Here is a 22432-nt window from a genome sequence, read left to right on the forward strand (position 1 = left end):
CAATAGAAAAGATCAATGAAACTAAGAGCTGATTTTTTGAAAAGGTTAACAAAATTGACAAAACATTAACTAACTTAAGAGAGAGAGAAGACTGAAATATAAGATCAGAAGTGAAAGAAGACACATTACAACTGATATCACAGATATACTAAGAATTGCAAGAAACTGTTATGAACAATTGTACACCAACAGATTTCTTCTAGGATAACCAAGGAGAAATTAACACATTCCTGGGAACATATAACTAACCAAGAATGAATCACAAAGAAACAGAAAATCTGAGCAGAACAATAATGAGTGATGAAATTGAAGCAGTAATCAAAAGCTTCGCAATGAAAGGAAACCTGGGACCAGATAGCTTCATGGGTGAATTCTGCCAAACATTTAAGGAAGAATTAATACCAATCCTTTGCAGACTCCCACAAAAAATTAAACAGGATGATACTCCCATACTCGTTTTATGAGCCCCTACCAAAGCCAGAGTATGAGCCTTCATCTGAAAGCCAGAAAAAGATATGCCCAAAAAGAAAATTACAACCTAATATCGCTGATGAATATAGATACAAAAATCCTTAACAAAATATAAGCAAGCTGAACTTGATACAGTATTAAGGATCAAACACCACGATTAAGTGGGATTTATCCTTGAGATGCAAAGGTATTTCAATGCATGCATTCAATAAATGTGATATACCACATTAACAAAATGAAGAATCTATATTGTAGTATCATTTCAATCAACATAATCAAAACATTTAATAAAATTCATCATCTTTTCACAGTAAAATTTCTCAATAAGTTGATATAGAAGAACTATACCTCAACATAAAAAGACCATATATGGCAAACTCACAGCTAAACATATCCAGAGGAACAAGTTGAGGAGCAAGACCTGGCCTGCCCACTCTTCCCTCTTTCATTTAAAATAGCACTGGTAGTCCAGGTCAGGGCAATTAGGCAAGAAAAAGAAATAAAGAACCCAAATCAGAAAAGAGGAAGTAAAATTGTTTCTATTTGCAGATGACATGATGTTATACAGAGAACCCTAAAGATTACACTATTCTTATAGTGTTATATATATTACAGTTAGAACTAATAAATTCAGTCAAGTTGCAGGCTATAAAATCAATATACAAAAATCAGTTGCATTTCTATATACTAACAATGAACTATTGGAAAGAAAAATTAAGAAAATAATCCCATTCACAATAGTATCAAAATACCTAGGAATAAATTTAACCAAGGAGATTAAGTATCTGTACACTAAAAACTATAAAACATTGATAAAAGAAATTGAAGACACAGATAAATGGATAAACATTCCCTACTTGTGGATTATAAGAATTTGTATTGTTAAAACGTCCATAGAATCCAAAGTGATCTACAGATTCAGTGCGATTACTATCAAAGTTCCAATATTTTTCAAGGAACTAGGAAAAAAAATCCTAAAATTCATATGGATCCACAAAAGGCCCCATATATCCAAGCAATCTAGGGAAAGAGGAACAAAGCAGAGGCACCACACTTACTGATTTCAAGCTACGTTACAAAGCTACAGTAATCCAAAACTTGGATATTGGCATAAAAACAGACATAGATAAAACAACAACAACAACACAGACATAGATCAATGCACAGAATAGAGTCCAGAAATAAACCCATCCATACATGGTCAATTAATTTTTGACAAAGGTGCAGAAAAACACTGTAGGAAGAGGATAGTCTCTTTAGTAAATGGTGTTGGCCAAACTCAGTATCCCTACGCAAATGAATGAACTTGGACTGGTAGCTTACCCCATATGCAAAAATCAACTCAAAATGGGTCTCGGCTGGGATGTAGGGTGGGCTGGTGGTGGCGGCTGGGGTGGTTTTGTCTGCCTGCCCAAAGGAGGTGGCCATGTTGGCGGCGCTGGGGAACCAAGCTGTGGTGAGACGAAGCCCGGAATCCCAGACACTGCCCATGGAGCCCGAGGGGTGCCTGAACGTGCCCCTCGGGGGTGGTCGGCTGGATGGGATAGGAGAGTAAGCATGAGCAAGGGCGAAAATAGGGAGGGATGGGCCGTGCTGATGGCTGTGAAGTACCTTCATCTGCAGCTTCAGGAGCAGTGCAGGTCTGGTTTGGAGATCAAGCCCTGGTAGACCCCTTAACGGAAAGAATAACTGTGAGGTGATGACATGTTAATGAACTTGATCATGGGGATCCTTTCACAACGTAGAGGTATGTCAAATCAACAAGTTGTACACTTAAGTATATTATGATTTTGTCAAATGTTATTATGATTTTGTCTCCCACCTTTATTGAAGCCTATGTTCTGTGGGTGTTTGAAGCTCCTATACACCTTCACAGGACTCAGCCCACCCACAGAGGCGACAGGTAACTGACCGTGTCTAAAGGTGTCCCCAATGAATTATACTCCTTGGGATGCACCTGTGACTTGTGCTAACCAGTAGAATACCTCAGAGTGAGGCTGTGCCAGTTCTGGGCCTAGCATTTAAAAGGACTGGCACAGTTTCTGCTCCCTAAATTGTTAACACTTGTTTGAAGAGCTTGACTCACTTTACAAGAAGTCCAGCTCCCCTGTTGGAAACATCCAAAGGATAGACCACTTGGAAGCCATGTAAAGAGGAAAAGAACTGAAACCACATGGAGAGTGACAGAGAACCAGCTGTTTCAACATCTCCTGAAGCCTTCTGGTGACTCTGGCTACAGGAGCATCTGACTATAATCTCACTGGAGAACGCAAATGAAGTTAGCCTTAAAACCACCCAGCCGAGCCCAGTCAACCCACAGAATCATGAGAGAGAGAATTAACTGTTGCTTTAAGCATTAAGATCTGGGGTGGTTTGTTCCACAGAAAGATAACCTCACCAGTGACTGTTCCATGTGACTTCCAGGAGGCCAGAAAGCTCCCCAGTCTCTCAATGTCGATGGTGTCATTGGATGCCAAGTTCCCAGGGAAGGGAGTGCAGAAAGGGGAAGTCATTAAGGAAGGGAGAGCAGGAGGTTGGGGTCACCTTCAGGGGACTGAAGGGAGCCTCAGGGACTTGGCAGTCCCAGCAGGAACAGTTGCCTTTGGGCGAATGGCTCCAAGGCCGTTTTGCAGGTTTTAGCTTTCCCTTAGGCGAACCCATGTTTTGAAAAGGTAAACCATTGTAGTGCCAGCTAGAATGAAGCCAAGGTTACACACTCATTTCTCCCATGGTTATTTTGGTTGTGTTCCGTGTCTAAAGACCCCTCACTCTGACCATCAATAGGTGATTCAGTTCCAAGGGAGATCAGGCCAGACTCACAAGTTGGGACAACTGCGTCTTTACTCATAGAGGGTCAGAAAAATCATTGTTTGGGTAAGACAGGGTACTTTAAGCACTCATTCTTACATATGGTATGATTTTTTTTTTCTTTCCATGTTAAGAAAAATGAAACATTTAAAACCTTGTTTCCTTTACTCTTAAATCATAGGGATTTTTGTTTGGTTTGGTTTGGTTTTTTAAAGGTAGGAGTGAAAACTATCCAGGTCTAAAAATGGTTTTTTTTTTAAAGTAGTATCTTTTTTATTAGTGTGTGTAGGTTTTAAAAGAACTATAATGAAGCATTGCTAACTACATAAATATTACTTTACATAGCATTTTTAATCATTGTGAAAGAAGCCATTTGCTTGTTGGTTCTCGATATTTTTCCCATCTATATTCAGATCAATTAAGAATTAACAGCTATCATCTCACTGAATTGTAGCAAGGAGTTTACCTTATGAAAGTTTCATATATAAAATTTTATTCTCTAATAGAAAAAAGGGAAAATACCGAAAATTATTAATGTTTAAAAAGCTATAAAATACATTGCCTGCTCTAAATGGTTTGATAGCTTTACAAGTCCTTCCTATGTCTTCGAATATTCAATTCTAGTAAATATCACAGCCAAAGAGCTCCAAGCGAAGTGCAATACTTTGATTCCATGTTTTAGGAATGATGCGGATGAACCTGGACATAATGGGTGGGTTGAAAGAGTTCTTCACGTGTCCTTTGATATTATTGTTTCCTTCAAAAATCTGAAAGCAAAATATGAGAAGGTCTTTAAAAATGATATCGTGGTTATAAAAATCTTACAGATCATTTTCTTTTCTTCTGCAATTTTCGTTCAAGCTGAGGGCATTACACATACAACATCACTGGAGATGGTCTTTGGCCGATTATGAAATCCCATGCCTAACAGACCTCTTTAGGGATTCCACCTCCCAGTGATCTGGGTCAGAAAAACAGAGAGATCTGACCTTGCTGTGAGGTGTCTGGGAAACCATCTCTGCCCTTAGCGCCTCAGTAGCTGTGTGTGACTTTGGGCCAGTCTCTTATATTCTCCAACTCTCCATGTCCTCACTGGTAAATAATAAAAGTTTACCCCACAGGAGTCGTTACAAAGAGTTGTTTAAGTATATAAATATGTGACAAGTGCACAGTGAGTGACAGATAACGGTTAGTTGTCACTGACATTGAAAATAAAATGCAACCATGGGCTTTGACTTATTCTTTTTGGCAAATGTCTTCTACCCTCAATTGAACAGCGTTTTATGACTTCTTTTTTTCTTTTTGCGTCCTGGCAAGTTCCCTGAGATCTACCCAGAGCAGCAGCTGGGCCACTCTTTGTTCATGACACTGATGCTTACTGGGCTGTAAAGACATCCAGGTAAGACACATAAAACCAGCCAAACCAAACGACCCACCAGACAAACAGCCCAGGAGTTTAAAGAGAGAAGGTTCAAATGCATTCACCAAGGTAGGTGCTGAGCCCATGATGAGCATTCAGTAAAGGTCACCCCTTCTCCTGTGTTGTCCTATTGGCTCCAGCCTGGTTTCTCTTCCTGGAATATTAGGCTCATCTCCCTGATTTTTCCCTAGTAGCATTTTGAAAACACATGGCTGGGGATTAAGGAGCGTAATGGAGTAGTTCGTCTTGCAGGAAATTGGGTTCCTCATCGGTTAGGAACCTCATTGTCTCCTGCTTTAATAATATGACACAGAAAGCTTTATGGCCGTGGGTATTTGCTCAGTCAAGAATAACAAGCTGACCCAAGATAAGCTAATATGATGCTATTTCACAGTGGACGTTCCCCCAGACCCCCGTTATGGACGACATGTTTGTGTCCCCCTCAAATTCTCACTATTTTGCAGGGGCTCCATCTCCGCAGAAAGTTAGCCTGCGCATTATCTGTCTTCAGAGCAGCTCCCTGCGGAACTGGGGTTCAGACTTCTTAGAGGGGAGGTGCATGTCTGTGCATATTTGTCAAAAGCAAGGAGCTCTTTGCAAAGGTAAGGCTGTCTCTCGCCAGAGCGGGATGTGAGTTGCTTTGCTGTCGCTTTGTTACCTTGGCCACCATGGAGGACCCCTGCCTGTAAGGCTTCCATTCCATGCCCTGGTCACTGTACTGGATGCTGTAGCTCTTCACGTACATCTCGGAGGACAGAGACTTGCAGCCCTGTGTTACAATTGCAGTTATCTTCTTGATTTTGAGCAGATCAATTTGTAACCACTGTTGGTGGTTGTTTGCCTGTGAAGATGGTGAGGACACATGAGCAAGGCCGATGTTAAATCCCCCACTTTTTAGACCAAGATACTCAGAAATGTGCAGAATTCAAAAGCTTTTCCTATCTCATCCCTTAGGATTCTCTGTCCTTTAGAGGACTTCCCTGTTCCTTCTTGTTTGCTGTCACAGACGTATATAAACTTTTAGTGGTGTATTTCATATATCGTACAATAATGGTTTACTTGTTTATATCTCTTCGAAGGCTGGGATTTATTGTGTTTTGTTTCCAGATACTTAACACAATGCATGGCACAGAGTTGGTGTTCAAGGAATATTTGCTGAATGAATAAATAAATGAATCTTACTTGAGAAAAAAAATTAGATTGCTAAATTATCTGTAATATTATTCTCTTAATCAAATTTATTTAAATGCCGTGATGATATTGCGGATGGGTTATCTGGGAAAGGACTCTCTCCTCTCTCTATTTAACCTCATTTAAAAAAAGTCCCACTTTTCTTTCTCTTGCTTCTGTCAGCTAGGAGGAGTCATCCAGTTTCTTCTTCTCTGATATTTCAAACAAATGTAATACCTGAGAGACCTAATAAAGCCATGACTAGGATCTGATATGGTACAGGAGCTGTTCTGTCTCTGGCCTGATGAAATGCTTAATCATATGTTTGCTGACACATATTGGAGAAAGAGGGTCAGAAGGACTAACTGACCGATTTTCACCCTTGGGAGATTAATCATGCCCCATAGTCTCAGTCAGTCCTACATGAAATAACGAATATTGATCTATTTCTTTAACATCACTTATGTGTACATGTATGTACGTGTATATATTGATACACAGATATATGTGTAATTCATATACTACATGTATTTTTAAAGCAGATTAATTGAATTAAAATTATTACATTAATTAATTTTTGTTAATTTTGTAGCACTCTCTAGTGACATTTGGTGATTTCTTAGTGTATCTTCAGGCTGTCTGTGTCCAGTCCAGGTTGTACTGGTGACACAGAGGTAGGGATCTAGAGAGATCGGGAGGCATAATGATCTTTCATAGACATAAAACAGGCGGGCGTGCCTCCGTTTGCATGTGTGCCTGCCTAGGTCCAGCTGAGATTTTTAACCTCTCTAAAGAGACCTCATAAAGACACTGGATTCTAATAGGAGATTAAGTGAAACAGTTCTGATTTAGAATTCCAGATTTAAAATGGTGACCTTAAAAATTAGAATTAGTATTTCATCTTTGAATCCATTATTATATCATGAAGACCGAGAGCAAATTATATACAGAGCAAAATTTTTCAAAAAGCTATAATACAGAGTAGGGTGAAAAAGTTACCTGGAAAAAAATTGGATGATATCCTTTCTCCTTAACTTTTTTTATTATTTAACATTTTATTTATATAACTATAGAAATGCAATATAGTATCACATTATTACTTTTATTATTTTAACTTCTTTAGGTCTCTGTTTCTCCCTCTACAAAATTGCAAAATGAGGTATTTGGGTGGTTTCCAATGGTGGGAGGACCACTGATCTGTTTATCGGGAGAATGGGCTTCCTGATTCTGCCACCAAACTAAGCTAAAATGCTTTAATCTCCTTCATGTTTAAACTTAAAAGGAAAAGTCTGGACCAGATGCTTAGCAAACCCCTTGCTGTTCTTACATTCTATGAGACTGTGACAGACCAGAAATGAGTTTTGAGACACGGATATCTGTTCCCAAGACTATCTGTAGGGGGTCCAAGTTCTTCCATTTTCTCCATTCCTACCACAACTCCCCTTCTGTTGCTGGCAGCCTAACCCACGGATAGGACCTGGAATTCTATAGAGTCCAGGGAACTGGAACGCAGGTGTTTTAAGGAAGAGACAGAGGAGTGTAGAAAAGAGGGAAGGGTTAAGCTGACTGGTAGAATCATTCTGAGCTCTGATGCCATTGTGATTTTTTTAAGTCAGTTGAAGAGTGAAATAAAAATGTGTCAACTATGAACTGTTACCCTAAAACTGAGTCACTGGAATTATCCAATGGGTTATTATCTGGACAACAGAACTCTCTGGAGGATGCTTATTAAACTTAGGCCACGGATCTATAACCCTGGTTTTGCAACATTTTGCCATGCCTCCAACTGTCTAAACGAATGTCACAAAGTTCTCAAAAAATGGGAACAAAAAAAATTTTAAATAACACTACTATGAAAATGAAAAGTATTGGGGTGCCTAGGTGGCTCAGTCAGTTAAGCGGCTGCCTTCAGCTTGGGTCATAATCTCAGGATACTGGGATGGAGCCCCGCATCAGGCTCCCTGCTCAGTGGGGAGTCTGCTTCTCCTTCTCCCTCTGCCTGCTGCTCTGCCTACTTGTACTCTCTATCTGTCAAATAAATAAATAAAATCTTTTTTAAAAATTAGGAAAAAAAGAAAATGAAAAGTATTGCTAAATTGTGGGAAAAAAAAGTATTGCAAATCTAAATCATTTATCACTAATATGAGTTGTCTCAGTTAGGAGCTGGCCAACTCTAGCCCAAGGGCCATATTTGGTCCCCGGCCTGTTTTTGTAAATCAGGTTTTATTGGAACACAGCCATGCTCATTTATGTACTGTTCATAGCTGTTTTCCTGCTACAAGGGCAGAGTTGAGTAGTTATGACTGAGAATGTATGGCTCACAATGTCTAAAATATTTATGGTCTGGTCCTTTGTGGAAGAAATTTGCCCACACTTGATAAAAATCAAAACTAGATCAAGAACCACAGACATGATAAATAACGTCTCTGAGCCAAAGTCAGAGCTAAGCTATCAAACCAGCGGACATCCTAGATTCTCGGACCTAGGATCACAACCGGCAGAAACGCGAGATTATATTCTGACTTCCCAGGACCCCATGTTTCCCGTAGTGAGGGTCTGTGTTTCCTTCTGGAAGGTTGAGGGAGCTCCGTTCACAGGCATCCTCTACCTTGGCTTGCCAGGCGTTCACACGACCCTGGGCATTGAGACGGGCACGGAAGGGTTCCCAGTAATCTCCCCACCAAGATTTTTTGAATGAGGAAGCTGTGATTTGCTTGTTTTCTATCTTTCCATTTTCCATACCCAGTGGTGCGGAGCATCCTGTCAAGAGAGAAGTAATGAGATTAATTGTGCACCACCACTCTGCCCTGCATGGTGTTTCTCACTTGCAGAGGGGACAAGAAAAAATATCACTACCAAGTCACAACAGAAACAACCATTGTCACCAATGATGTTATTGCCCAAAGGCCAAATACTGCTTTTAAGCTCTATGTATATTACTAAGTGAGAAAACCAAAGAATAGCAAGAAAAAGTAACCAACACTACCAGAAGATTCAGAAACTAAATTGGAGCCCAGGAAGTCTGACGCATGTTCTGAATATTTAAACCCATTTTCCTCCTTTGGAGAGTCATGGAAACTTCTGCCTTTTCTCTGAGGTAGAAAATACTCCTTCACTACCTAAGTACATAAGAATATATCCTATTTCTCTTTCTAAAGAAAAAGTTACAAAGAAGAAGAGTGAACCCTTTGAAGTCATGCTCAGTAGATTGTTTTCAATCATGGAGGGTGATTCATGTGACGCAGCACGGAGACATCTGCCGAGGTGCGCGGTTGCATGTTAGTCCTCAAAGCTGGTCGGGGAACGTGAGAACACAGCTCGTGAGTGAGCCCAGCCGACAACCCGTCACCACCGTCAGCTCCGCGATGCTTTGTTCTTGTTGGTAAATCATGCTGACATTTTCTTGAAGTGATATCTCTCTCAATGAAAAATGACTTAAAAAAAAGAAAACCTACAGCTAACTCTGATTATATCAAGAAAATGAAGAGTTTTTTTTTTTTTTTTTTTTTTTTAAAGTCATGCTTCTTGAATAGAAAATAGATGTTTTGAATAGGTCAACGGGGACGCCTGGGTGGCTCAGTTGGTTGGACGACAGCCTTCGGCTCAGGTCATGATCCCGGGGTCCCGGGATCGAGTCCCGCATCGGGCTCCCAGCTGCATGGGGAGTCTGCTTCTTCCTCTGACCTTCTCCTCGCTCATGCTCTCTCTCACTGTCTCTCTCTCTCAAATAAATAAATAAAATCTTAAAAAAAAATGTTTGAATAGGTCAACTGAGTTGAATGTCATATTTTAGTTTGACTCTCTGATCTGAACAAACTACCATTTACAACATATACTATATAGAAAGAAACAAACAGTGACTCTATTGCACCTTTGTTCTATTTAGTTGAATTTTATTATGGCCATTTATGATTACTTCAACTTACTTATATTACCGGTCACATTATATTCCCTGAAAAACAGCAGCTTACACAGAAAAAACTTGAGTACCTACAGGGAGCACCAAACGGAGTATAGAGTTCAGTTGAGATTTCAGGAAGTTGGGGGTGCCAGGGTGGTTCAGTCACTTAAGCACCCAACTCTTGATTTTAGCTCAGGATCGTGAGACCAAGCCCTGCCTTGGGCTCCCTGCTGCATGGGGAGGCTGCTTGAGATTTTCTCGCCGCCTTTCCTTCTGCCCCTCCCCGTCAGCTTGCTCGCTCTCTCTCTCTCTCTCTCATGAATAAATAAATCTTTAAAAAAAAAAGTTTCAGGAATTGGTAAGTAGTTTAGATCTCAAAAACATTCACTGAACATCTAACACAGGCCAGTAATGTTGCTCAGGACTTTCATTAAAGTCTGAGTGTGACCTGTAGGACTTTGGAAGAGTCAGAGCTAGTCTGAATCTTAGTTCTTATTGAAATTGGCTAATGGCAGTTATTCTAAGCGACGGCCTCTCCTTGGAGGGTCATGGCAGTGTCCGTGCCACGCTGGCACTGTTTGGAGATGGTGCCCGCCCACTGGCTGGTAGAACCAGTCTTGCTCTAGGTCACGATGTAAATGAGAGTCTGCCTGAGAAGAACCTGTTTCACCAAGATTTTTTTGAGGCACCTCAGTGACTGAATAGAACTACTAATTCTATCCATTCCTCTGTATCTACTAAAGCTTGATTCTCTGAGAGGCAGCAAGACAGTAATGCACCTTAGCATCTTACCGTTAACCTCACAGCCTAGCAGCTCCAACCGAAGGGCCGGTCTGTTATAGAATCTTGTTGGAGAGATCCTAATATATCTAGCCACGATAGGTGGGTCAAACCGATTCTCTTTTATCGTGGAGGCATCCGAATTGCCATCAAAATACTAGAGGAAAAGAGGAAAGCTTAGTTATGGAACAATTCTCTATGAAGTGGTTTTATAATAAAGTTTCAGTTTAACTTAATATTGTCATATTAAGTTTTCAGGTGGCCTGAATTAAATCACTTGGTCTTAAGAAACTGGAGATACTTTCACTTCCGGAAGGTGGTGTAAATGTGCCTCGTCTTGTTCCTTCTGCTAAGTGCAGCTAAAACACAAGAAGCCACTGAAAGATGAAGAGAAGAAGGCAGACCAGCTAGGGTTCTCGGGACCCAAAGAACAACATGGTAGTTAGTGGGCTCCCTGGGTTTCACTTTTGTCTCATATATCCCAGACTGCGAAGTGAAGAAACCAGCAACCAGGAAACACCAACAGATACAGACCAAAAAAAAAGCTCTGGTGAAGGATTCTTTTCTCTAGCCACAGGACCAGGCAAGGGCAGTCCAGCAAGCTGGAGAACGTTCAGACAATAATTGCTCAACTTCTAGATAAACATCAGAGAAAACACCATGGCCCCTCCTCCACCCAGAGCAGCAAAGACCCAGTGGGGAGCCTAGACTTCCATGCTCGTAAGATCGTAATGGGTTACCCCAGCACCCTCACCAGGACTATATTAGAGAAGGTCAAATAGGAACTCAGGACTTTCATCCCCACCAGTTCCTAATAAGGCTCCCACCACTGTGTATCATGGAGTCTGTCCCATTCCCACCCAACAGCAACGAAGAGTGGTCCTCCTGTGGGGCGACCCTGGACTTCGAAGCCCACCTGGCAGGCGTGAGGTGGGCCCCAGTCCCTTTCCTGGCCAGAGCAGTCAGAAGGAGCAGCTAAAACAGAGGGTAAGAACAGCAAGACTAAAACCCAGAACAATAACAGACAGACCAACGAAACAGAGCCAGTCCTTTGAAAAGATGAAAAAAGAGGCAATTATCTAGCAAGAATGACAAAGCAAAAAGAGAGGCACATTCACCAATATCAGTATTGCTGTAGACCCTGCAGACATCAAAAGCATAGGCGAATACACCACTGACTTTATGCACATAAATTCAACAGCTTAGAGAAAATGGATCGATTAGAAAAATACAATCTCAACTTATCCAATAGGAAATGTGCAGAGCCGGTAACTAAAAAAGAAATTGTATTCATAATTTAAAATATACACTATGGAGTATTATGCCTCCATCAGAAAGGACTAATACCCAACTTTTGTAGCAACATGGAAGGGACTGGAAGAGATTATGCTGAGTGAAATCAGTCAAGCAGAGAGAGTCAATTATCATATGGTTTCACTATTTGTGGAGCATGACAAATAGCATGAGGACAAGGGAAGTTAGAGAGGAGAAGGGAGTTGGGGGAAATTGGAAGGGGAGGTGAACCATGAGAGACTATGGACTCTGAAAAACTATCTGAGGGTTTTGAAGGGGCGGGAGGTGGGAGGTTCGGGGAACCAGGTGGTGGGTATTGGAGAGGGCACGGATTGCATGGAGCACTGGGTGTGGTGCAAAAATAATGAATACTGTTATCCTGAAAATTAAAAAAAAAAAAAAAAAAAAAGATTCCTGGAAAAGAAAGCTCTAGGCCCACATTGTTTCTCTGGTGAATTCTACAAATATTTCAAGAATTAACACCAATTCTAGAAATTTCTCCCTGAAAACAGAAGACATGCTTCCCAAATTATTTTATGAAGCCAGTATTACTCGGATATCAAAACCAGAGAAATACATTATAAAAGTAGAACTGCACACCAATATTCCTCATGAATATAAGGGCAAAAGTCTTGAAGTAATGAATTCTGTAACTGTAATCTGTCCCTCTCTCCAAGACAGATTAGTAAGGGCTGTAATTAGAGATTTTCATGATCTGCTCAAAGGGATACTGTAAGTAACGTATTACTAGAGATACCTACTGATAATACAGACACTAGTCAAATAGTAACTGATTTGCAGGAAAAATGAAACAGATTCAGCGTTCTCAGCGTAGTAACGGCAGACCGAGTCCTTCCATTCAGAGAGCTCTCTTTGGAAGGGGACTAGGGAGGAAGGGGAGTTGGGGCTGGTACACAGGGGTTTGGGGGAATAATCCTGGCTGAGCTTCCGAAAGAGGGGCAGGCCTGTCGCTCCTCGGGCGGGGAGCAGAAGGGCAAGCGCGCTGCCCAGAGCCGAACTGGCGTGGACACCGATACCTGCTTCCTTTCAGGTACACTGAGACAAAGAACAAAATACGATGGAAAAGTCAGTAGAAACAAAACTTCAAAGCCCGTTTTTAGCCTAAGCTCCGGAAGGGCCAAGACCCGATGTTCCACTCTGCCGTCCGCCGTCTGCCTGTCTGAGAGGTCTGGGTATCTAGTTTGATCCAGAAGTGAGTTTTTGGTGGAGTTTTGAAGTGTCGTAAGTCAGGCTCATCCTTTACTCTGTGGTGACAGACCCAGGCTACACCACTTTCCTTCCTAAAGCCTAAGGAAACCATTTGCATTTCTATCTCCCAGAAAGGTATTTTTTAAAAAGACACGAAGAGGGCGCCTGGGTGGCTCAGTGGGTTAAGCCGCTGCCTTCGGCTCAGGTCATGATCTCAGGGTCCTGGGATCGAGTCCCGCATCGGGCTCTCTGCTCAGCAGGGAGCCTGCTTCCCTCTCTCTCTCTCTGCCTGCCTCTCCATCTACTTGTGATTTCTCTCTGTCAAATAAATAAATAAAATCTTAAAAAAAAAAAAAATAAAAAATAAAATAAAATAAAATAAAAAGACACGAAGACAGGCATAGTCACAAGCAGCCTAGGGAGCCTAGGGTGAGTCTAGGGAGTGGGAAAGAAACGGGCGCACAGACCATCACGTTCCTGGTGCTGTTCCCCTTGAAGATCTGCCAGTTTGTGCGGTCGGAGCTGTACGCCACGGAGAACTGCGTGGTGTAGTAGGACTTCAGATACTGCTTGGCCCCTTGAGTCTGGATCCCCGTGAGTACGACTTCCCTCTGCATGTCCACCTGCCACACAGCAAAGCCATTACGGACTGTCCTTGTCAACAAGTCACACGCTGCTTCCGTGATTCACTGTGCAGCCGGCTTTCTTTGGGACTAACCACCCAAGGTCTTAGTGCTAATAAAATGGCCAGAAACAACCCACATGTGAGCATGGAGGACCTGGGCTTGAATCCAAGTTCAACCACTTACTAGACATTTGGCACTTAATTAGGCCCGCTCTGCCTTAGTTTCTTCATCTGTAAAAAGGATCTCTAGGCTGTGACTAGCACTAACCTCATAGGGTTCGTTTTGAGTATGTAAAGTACTTAGGGTAGTACCTAGAATGTTGCAAGAACAACAAGGAGAAATTATTAAACCACTGTCATTTTATTAGTATGGTGCTGTAAATATTAATAAGGTTAATAAGATATACCTGGATCCAAGGTTTAGTGTCAAGTTCTGGTGAAGGTTTCTCTGTGATCCAAGCATTATATGACCCACCATTGTTTAATCTTGCTAATCTGGGTTCCCAATAACCTAAATCCAAAAAAGAAAAAAAAAATATTCTGAATTAAAACAAACAGACAAACCAAAAGCATATAATTGGCCATTTCCCAAGTAAATTTAGTCCCACTGGATGGCCAGACCTCTGCAAGGTCTTCTGCTGAAGTTAGGAGACTGGGCTGTTGACACAAGGCCTCAGCTACGAGGCTCGTTCTCGATGGTGAAATCTTCTTGGCTTCAGTCCGTGCTTGGTCAGCTGTCAACCACCGCCCACCCCCTCTCCTGCATACAGGTTCTGTTTGTCTTTTCTCAGTTATGTTGATGTGGCTGCTGCCCAGAGTGCTTGCCTAAGGGGAGGACGTGGGAGGGATTATGGGAGCCTCCTGATCCCTTCCAACTGACCTCTTGGTCTTAGGAAGGGTTTTGAGGCAGAGTGAGGAAGTTTAGAAGGAGACCCTGACACCCAGTGGGTGGTCAGCAAAGTCCTTGAATGGTTGGCACAACAAAGAACCCTACTAGTGGGGAGAGTAGTATGGGGCCAATAAGACCTTGTGAATCTGGCTGTAATATTATGTTTGTGATCAAACCTGGAAAGGGATGAATGGGGAGGGTTTTGAAAATGGGAACATGGTCGTAGGAGTAAGGGATCCCCTCCTTGCTCAATCCTTGCCGAGAGGTTGGGCTGCCTGGGTAGAGATTCTGAGGAGCCCTAGCTCTTGGTCTTCCCTGAGACAGACTCTATAGGACCTTATACATTAGAGAGGATGTTAGAGCCTATTATACACTCCTTCCTCTACCAGATGAGCACCTCATAAGCAAAGCCCAGGGAGGAGCAATGACACGTAGATTCGACAGGTAGGGGTTGTCATGGGTTGTTTTTCAGGCTGTACACTGCACAATTGTAGGAGATGGCTTCCAAAGATGATGATGCAACCACTTACCCAAATGCTCAGAAGCCTTGATCTGTGAATCAGCTATGATACCAGTGCTTAGTCCCATCGGCATCTTACATTCTAAAAAACAGACAAAACACACACACACACACACACACACACACAGAGCAATGAATAATTTTTGCTTAGAAAATACATATAACTGTGAAATCTCCATGGCAGGAGATCATACCTCTGGTGGGTCAGTCATTTGATAGTTTCACTTCGCTTTGTGGCACTGCCTTAAACATGTCTGGTTACATTTAGTGCTAGTACTAGCAAGACTAGTAATTGGTGCTAGTCTTTAACAGAGTGACACCCTAGAGGAAAACCATGGAGACCCCAAAATTCAACTAGTTTTATACAGATTTCCATCTGCTCGTATCTTAAAGTAAGTCATTTTACAACCTTAAGTATTACCCCCTGTAAGTCTATGTTCTCAAAAGTTGACCTGAAAGTTACAGAGTTATTTATATCCTGATCACAAAAGAAAATGCCAGCCACTGAGATGTCTGGATGTTGACACAGTGCTTGAGGATTACGTACTCAGCAAATATTAAATAAATGCTGGCTGGCTGGTTGGCTGGGTAGATGGGCAGATGGAAATGATTTCTCAAATACTGGAACGCCAAGTTCAGAGACGATCCCAGTTGTTGCTGAATTCCTGGTATCTTTTCCCTCCTCTGGAAAATTTCTTACATTCATTTCCCATGAATCACACATCATGAAGGAAGCCACTTTATATTCGTTCCCCAACTGAGAAGAATGCCTTTGGGCTGAAACACGGGGTTTAAGTTTCCTTGAAGACTGATGCTTGCGGCACCATCAGAGGATGGGTCAGAATGCATCAGTTAGCAGTTAGAATAAAAGCATTATTGCCCCTGTCATGAGGAGTCTCAGAGTTCCTTATTTCCAATCTAAAAGTTAGGAATGTTCCAGCAGGGACCGTCCTGCTAAAAGCATCACGTGGTTCTTGGGCGGTACCTCTGTCTATGATGAGAAACGGTGCTTGCATCCCTGCTCTCTGGTTTTCTCCAACCTCTGTGTCCAGCAGCCACCAGCCAGCTTTTGATGCCTTCATTTCAAGAGTTTTAAATGAACCTAAAACAGAGAGTGAAGGACAATATTACACACCCCTAATGAACAATATTAGTTGACAGCTATCAAAGAATCCTAAAATCCCTGCATCACAAGAGGCTTTAGAAAAGAATTTAAGAATGACCCCTTTCTCTTAGGCAGGACTAGAAGTGTAACAAACAGATAAAAACAAAACAAAACAATGACACACACATTAGTAAAAGCAACTGCCCCAGGACTTTAAAAAATCTCCAGCACCCCTTACAGGAAAGAAGCTCTCATACAAAGTTAGAAGCTAAGTCATACACAGCACAGCTGAGCCCTAAGGATGAAAATGACCCGGAGCGACTCATGACTAGGCCTCAAGAAAACTGTCCCTGTCTCCTTTCTCTCCCTTCACTTCATTAGTTTTTCCCTTTTTTATAAGAAAATCAAAATCAGGGCGCCTGGGTGGCTCAGTGGGTTAAGCCGCTGCCTTCGGCTCAGGTCATGATCTCAGGGTCCTGGGATCGAGTCCCGCATCGGGCTCTCTGCTCAGCAGGGAGCCTGCTTCCCTCTCTCTCTCTCTGCCTGCCTCTCCATCTACTTGTGATTTCTCTCTGTCAAATAAATAAATAAAATCTTTAAAAAAAAAAAAAAAAAAAAGAAAATCAAAATCAAGCACCCTTCTCCCACGTTTTCAAGTCTTCTATTGAGTTTACGTAGTTGAATAGAGAGACGCATGAACTACCTCAGAAAATTCGCTGAAAGAAAGAAATGTCTGAAACCTCTGATCATCCACTCTGATCTTTAATGCTACCCTTTGCTAGTTCGTACTTGAATTCTGCTGACTGTAATTCATGTCTATTTTCCAGATTGTGAGTGAGAATTAATAGCCGATGGTCATCCTCCACTGTCCAGTACAGACCATTTAGATATGAAGATTTGGACAGGGCAGCCAATTCCAGCTTCTCAGTGTTTCGGAAAGGAGGACTGATCTGGCAATCTACATCTGGTGAAGTCAGGAATGAGTTTCACCTAATCCCCTCTTGTCTCTGATTTTAATAGGGCGGGTCTTTACAGCTTAATGAATGCACCACAGGCCTGAATGAAACAAACAAGAACGCCCTTTCCCTCTCCCAAACCAACCCAGTCCTGTTCGGACTGCTGTGCCCTTCTAAGGCTGAGTCACACAGCAAATTCTCCACCCAAAGTACTGGCAAGGGACCCTACTGCCCTCAGCTTCTCAGAGCATTTGCGGGAGATGGGCTGTTTGTTAAAAATGCGGAGGCTCAGGGTGCCTGGGTGGCTCCATTGTGGGGCGTCTGCCTTCGGCTCAGGTCGTGGTCCAGGGTCCTGGGATCGAGCCCTGCATTGGGCTCCCCGCTCTCCCTGGGAAGCCTGCTTCTCCCTCTCCCACTCCCCCTGCTTGTGTTCTCTCTCTCTCGCTGTCTCTCTCTGTCAAATAAATAAATAAAATCTTAAAAAAAAGGAGAGAGTCTGGCATCTGCTGAAGATCCCAAGATCTACCAGATCAAGAGCTCCAAAAGCAAATCTCTGCCTTGGCATTTGCATTTTAACCAGCTTCCTAGACTTCCACTGTGCTCAGTACCATTGCAGAATCAGTGGCCGCGGCGCTCATACCCCTACCCACTCCTACAACACACAGGGAGACCTACAACCCACTCGTACCTAAGAATCCTTGGCGATGACTGGTTTGTTGAAGCCTTTTCATTATTAAGGGGGGATTAGCCCGTGTGGTGCTGCAAAGGGCACACACGTTAGCTGCCTTTTTCGCACTCGGTATGCAGTCTGGGGGGGTGTGTCTGCCCAGGATCTATGCCAGAAACCATCCCCGACCCTCAGGAAGTAATGCCCAGGAGGGAATGAGGGCCAGCGATAGCTCCCCTAGCCGTTTTTCACCAGGGACCTCTTTCCCTCTTTCCCGTGCGGGTCTTTACCAGGCAGCAGGGGCCAGACCCCCCGCTGGTGCTGTCGAGTGCCGTTTTCCAGCAAGGTCTGGCCGTGAAAGTGAACCACGTGGATGTCTTGGGAGCTGCCCATGTTCAGCAGGTGTAACCTCACCCACTCTTGCTCGTACATTCTCAGGCCAGGCAAGTTGTAGATCATCCCATTAATGGCTGAAAGGAGAGAGAGTCGCAATGGGTTAGTGATCTGAGTGCGCCAGGAGAGAGGCTGCCGAAGAGGTCTGAGGCCTCCCGCCTCACGACCCATCTTCCTACCGCTCTGCCTGCCCAGTACAGTAAGGACAGTATAGTACAGTAAGGACCCCTGTGTACCCTGGTATCAGGGAGAGGCTAAAACGGGACCCCAGCTCCTCCCCTTGTCGGCCTCCAGCAGCCTCCTACAGAGCTGACCACTCTCCACCCCGCACCTCACACTTGCCCTGCTCTGTCTCCTTGACCTTTACAGGGTGGGTTTGCCTGTGCTACAGGAACAGGAAGACGAACATGAGCCAGAGAAGTGAAGTCCAGGGGTCAGAGGAAAGAGAGTGAGGGGATACAGAGCACGTCACCCCGGGGCCTCCTAAATTCAGAGAGAGCTCCGGGCAAATCTGGGAATGCGGATGACCGAGGTCCCTGTTTGTTCTCTCATTCCTATGAGAGCTCCTCTGTTCCCTTTCCCAGCGTAAATGTCTTGGGCTCTCGGGCTTCATCTGCTCTCTGCTCTGTGAAACGTATGTGAGTGTGTGTGCATGTGTGCACGTGTGTGCACACTGGCTTTTGGTTGGTGGGTGGGTGGGTTGGGTATGTTCTCAAAGAAGCTCCCATGTTAGCTTTCAGACCTTCTCTAGCTCCTCCATGTGCCTGCCATCTGCCGGGGGACAGCAGCCCACAGCTGTTTAAGGACCTGGTGCGGGTCAAGGCTCCTGATTCCTCAGAAGCACGTCCTGTCTAATCTTATGAAGACCTAGAGTCACCCAGTGTGATTCAGCTCGGAGACTGGATCAAAGTCAGAGGAAAATACCATGAAACTCATGGGAGTTTTTGACTTCTGAAGATGCAAGTCTCCAAGGCCTGGGGGACTGAGTCTTTTTTTCATAGTACCAGCTCTTCTTTTCATCAAAGATCATAAAAAGTAAGACGAATTCTCTCATATCCATGGGCGTGTTGCTCTTATCAAGGACTCCTTTTTCACAGATCAGAAGGGGACCTATCAAGCCAGAATGGATGTCTTTTTCCTGGAAGACAGTAGGAGGAAAATGCACAGATTTTCTCTTTCTCAGGATTCCCTTTGCTCTTCTGACAATCACTGATTATGTAGAAAAGGAAACCTCAGGAGCTCTGAGTTTGAAGTTTATAAATGAAGAGCTCAGTAAGCCTGGGTATCTCTGATCATGGGATCCCGTGGCACTCATAGTCCCTTCCTCTGATTCGTCCTTGATCTCAGCATGGCAGTAATGATAATATCAATGACAGTATCAATGCCATTATAATTAGTATTTATTGAGCATCTACTATTATAGCAAATATTTTGCTGGTAGTATCTTATTTAATTCAGATAGCACTCCTATAAATTAAAAATAAGCTCACTTATTAAATATACATTACCAAGTGCCTATTGTGTGCTATCCACTGTTTCCTCATTTTTTAACTTTAGAAACTGAGGTTGAGAGAGGTCAAGTATCTTTCCCAGGCCCCCCCAGTAAGTGACAGGATAGGAACTGAAATCGAAGTCTGTGCTTTCTCTCTAGCAAGTCCACCCAAGATGAAGGCATCTTGGCTTTGCTGCTTTTTCATAAAGAAGAGCAAAACAAAGCTATTACTTGCACAAGGAAATTGCAAAAACATGTCTTCCTCTGCAAAGTAGTCACTCTGCATGGGCTCAATCATTTCCATACCCCTCTCTCCTCTCCACGGAGCACATGCTTCTCTCTCGTGGTCCTCTGAAGACAAGTTGCGACAGACTGTTGACCAGAACCCTTACAAATTCGTCATGGAAAGCAAGACATTTAAGGAGAAATCATCTTGACCCTTCTATCTGGTGGACTCAGGTTATAAGGTGAGGCGAGTGACAAAAACTTTCAACGGATGTACCTACCGGGTTCACTGCTGAGTAGTAAGCCCAGGCCCGGCAGGCAGAGCCGGGACTCTCCGGTCCGGATCGGGTGGTGGCGTGCCATACATACGTGTAACTGCTATTTGGCTGAACAGCATTATCTTCCTTGAACCACTCAGGAGAGTCATCTTCATAAGTCTTTCCCTCTGATGACTTTTCGTAGGAAAGCCCATGGGCATGAAGAGAATATGGTCTGGATGCTAAATTTTTGAAACGAACCTAGAAGAAAGAATGACCCACAAATGTACTAAGTCCAAAAAATCCAAATTAAAAAAAGTCAGTATTATACATCCAAGCAGATTAAATTAAACCTACGTGTATATACAGTGAGATATGTTAACTGCCTACAAGTACAAGGTAACCATATATTACTTCATCTAATCTTTACAACATCCTGTGAGATAGGGCCCACGCAGTTTACCCTAAGAACACCAAAATATGTTTGTTCTTAGGCTGTAAAGCAGAAGTGTTTGGCACGTGTGACGTGACCACAGCAGGTACTGCAGATCTGAAGATGAATGAGCTTTGGGTCTCGCTCACAGTAAGTCTCCAACCTTGGTGAAGAGGCAGCGACACGTGGAGACTGACATTAAAGACCTGGGACCAAAAGGCCATAACCAAAGTATGAATGGGGTTAGACAGAATGTCTGAAAAGAGCAATTCGGCTGAACGTGCAGGAGTTTCTTGGGGAAAACAGAATTGGCCCTTATGGAAGAAACAGGAGATCCGCAGAGGAAGAAATAAAATCACGAGATCATTTTTTTTTTTTTTTAGATCATTTCTTTTAAGATTATCAAATCACTTGGCAAACAGTCTCTGAAAAGAAGTGTAATTATTTGTTAACTTTGGAAAATAAATTACCTATAGCCCTCCTGCCCCTTCCACTGTTACAAAGCCTTTGGTGCTTGTGGAAATTTCCGTGATGATCTTAGCAATGCTCATGAGATGACTTACTTGGATGACATCATCCACTTCAGCTCTAATAATAGGACCAAGAATGCCGAGATGCTCTTCATACTCCCCCAAAGGATCACGTTTGGTAAAAGTGCTATCAAGGTACTTCCGAAAGACGACTTTCTTGTATATGGTGTTCTCTGGATCATCATCAATGTCTTCACTGAAATAATAATAAGAACAGTATTTGTTTAAAGGAACAAATGAAAGGCCATTCAAAGAACTGGGGGAATTATCCCTGTTTCTGAGTATAGTATCTAGCATGGCTATTTAATTAGTACTCGAGGAACAAATGAATGAGAATATAAATGAGTAAAAACTTAAGCCAATAAATATCTTTCAGATCCCCGCTCACATATCATTTCTTAGGTAAATCTTCCTATAAAACTTTATAGGTCAAATCTGTCTATATGATTCCATAAGTTTCTATAGTATTGCTATAGCATATACAGTATATTCCTGGAGTACTCTTAAATTTCTCTAGTGTACATATAGTAAATTATCTTATTTATTTGTTTCTTTTTTTTTTTTTTTTAAATATGTCATTTACTTGTGAGATTATCTATTAGAATCTGACTCTAATACTAGAGTGAAAACACCATGAAGTCAGGAATCATGCCTAATCTGCTCACTCTTTCATTTCTAGTATCTAACAAGTTATTCAGCACACAGTAGGGACTTGATAGATTTTTATGTAACACATCAGTGAATGAACAAATATAACCACATAGTCACCTAGCAGATTTCAAGTATCAGAAGCAGCCAGGGCTTGGGGCTGTCAGGTGTCAACGGTCACCCCGTGAAGGTCACTAGGTGGCTGGGAGTTTTATACTCTGAAAGTAGCCATTTTTCTCTCATTTCCTTTTGAAAAATCCTGTTATTCCATGTGCAGTTCACTAGTTCAGTCTGTGGCCAGAGCACATCGTATTCTCTCACTGACTCCTCCACGCCCCAGGCCTGTGGAAACAGGCCAAAACTCCTCCGTCATGCACCACGTCCGTCACGCACTGTGAGCCGCCAATAGAGGATCCCATTCTGTCTTCCTTCCCACTTCTTACCCTACCGACCCCATCCTTCCAGACCTCAAGCGTAACAGAGTTTTACAGAGCACTTGGGGGCAAGCAAAGCAGCTCTGATTACCATACACTTGGCTTGCATGTCTGGAATGGTATATAGGATTTTGAAGGAACTGGTTCCATCCCTTTCCACTTTGGAAAGGCCCTAAATCTTACTCCTTCAGAGCCTCTCTTCGAAA

The 22432-nt window shown here is 42.8% G+C and overlaps 1 protein-coding gene across 1 annotated transcript in view; it reads right to left on the minus strand.

Annotated features, from left to right (window-relative positions):
• Positions 1-3294: 3294 nt before the first annotated feature.
• F5 (coagulation factor V) overlaps positions 3295-22432 on the minus strand; it is a 67012-nt gene continuing 47874 nt past the window's right edge. Inside the window, exons 14-25 of the mRNA XM_059146872.1 lie at positions 21178-21340; positions 20206-20442; positions 19132-19345; positions 18105-18284; positions 16072-16188; positions 15097-15168; positions 14085-14188; positions 13520-13675; positions 10563-10707; positions 8478-8629; positions 5358-5540; positions 3295-4046 (exon numbers count right to left, since the gene is read on the minus strand). Of these exons, the coding sequence (XP_059002855.1) occupies positions 3900-4046; positions 5358-5540; positions 8478-8629; positions 10563-10707; positions 13520-13675; positions 14085-14188; positions 15097-15168; positions 16072-16188; positions 18105-18284; positions 19132-19345; positions 20206-20442; positions 21178-21340 (1870 nt within the window). The 3' untranslated portion in view covers positions 3295-3899. The remainder of the gene's footprint in view (positions 4047-5357; positions 5541-8477; positions 8630-10562; positions 10708-13519; positions 13676-14084; positions 14189-15096; positions 15169-16071; positions 16189-18104; positions 18285-19131; positions 19346-20205; positions 20443-21177; positions 21341-22432) is intronic.

Source organism: Mustela lutreola, chromosome 14 (genome assembly GCF_030435805.1).
Source record: "Mustela lutreola isolate mMusLut2 chromosome 14, mMusLut2.pri, whole genome shotgun sequence".
Lineage (NCBI taxonomy): Eukaryota > Metazoa > Chordata > Mammalia > Carnivora > Mustelidae > Mustela > Mustela lutreola.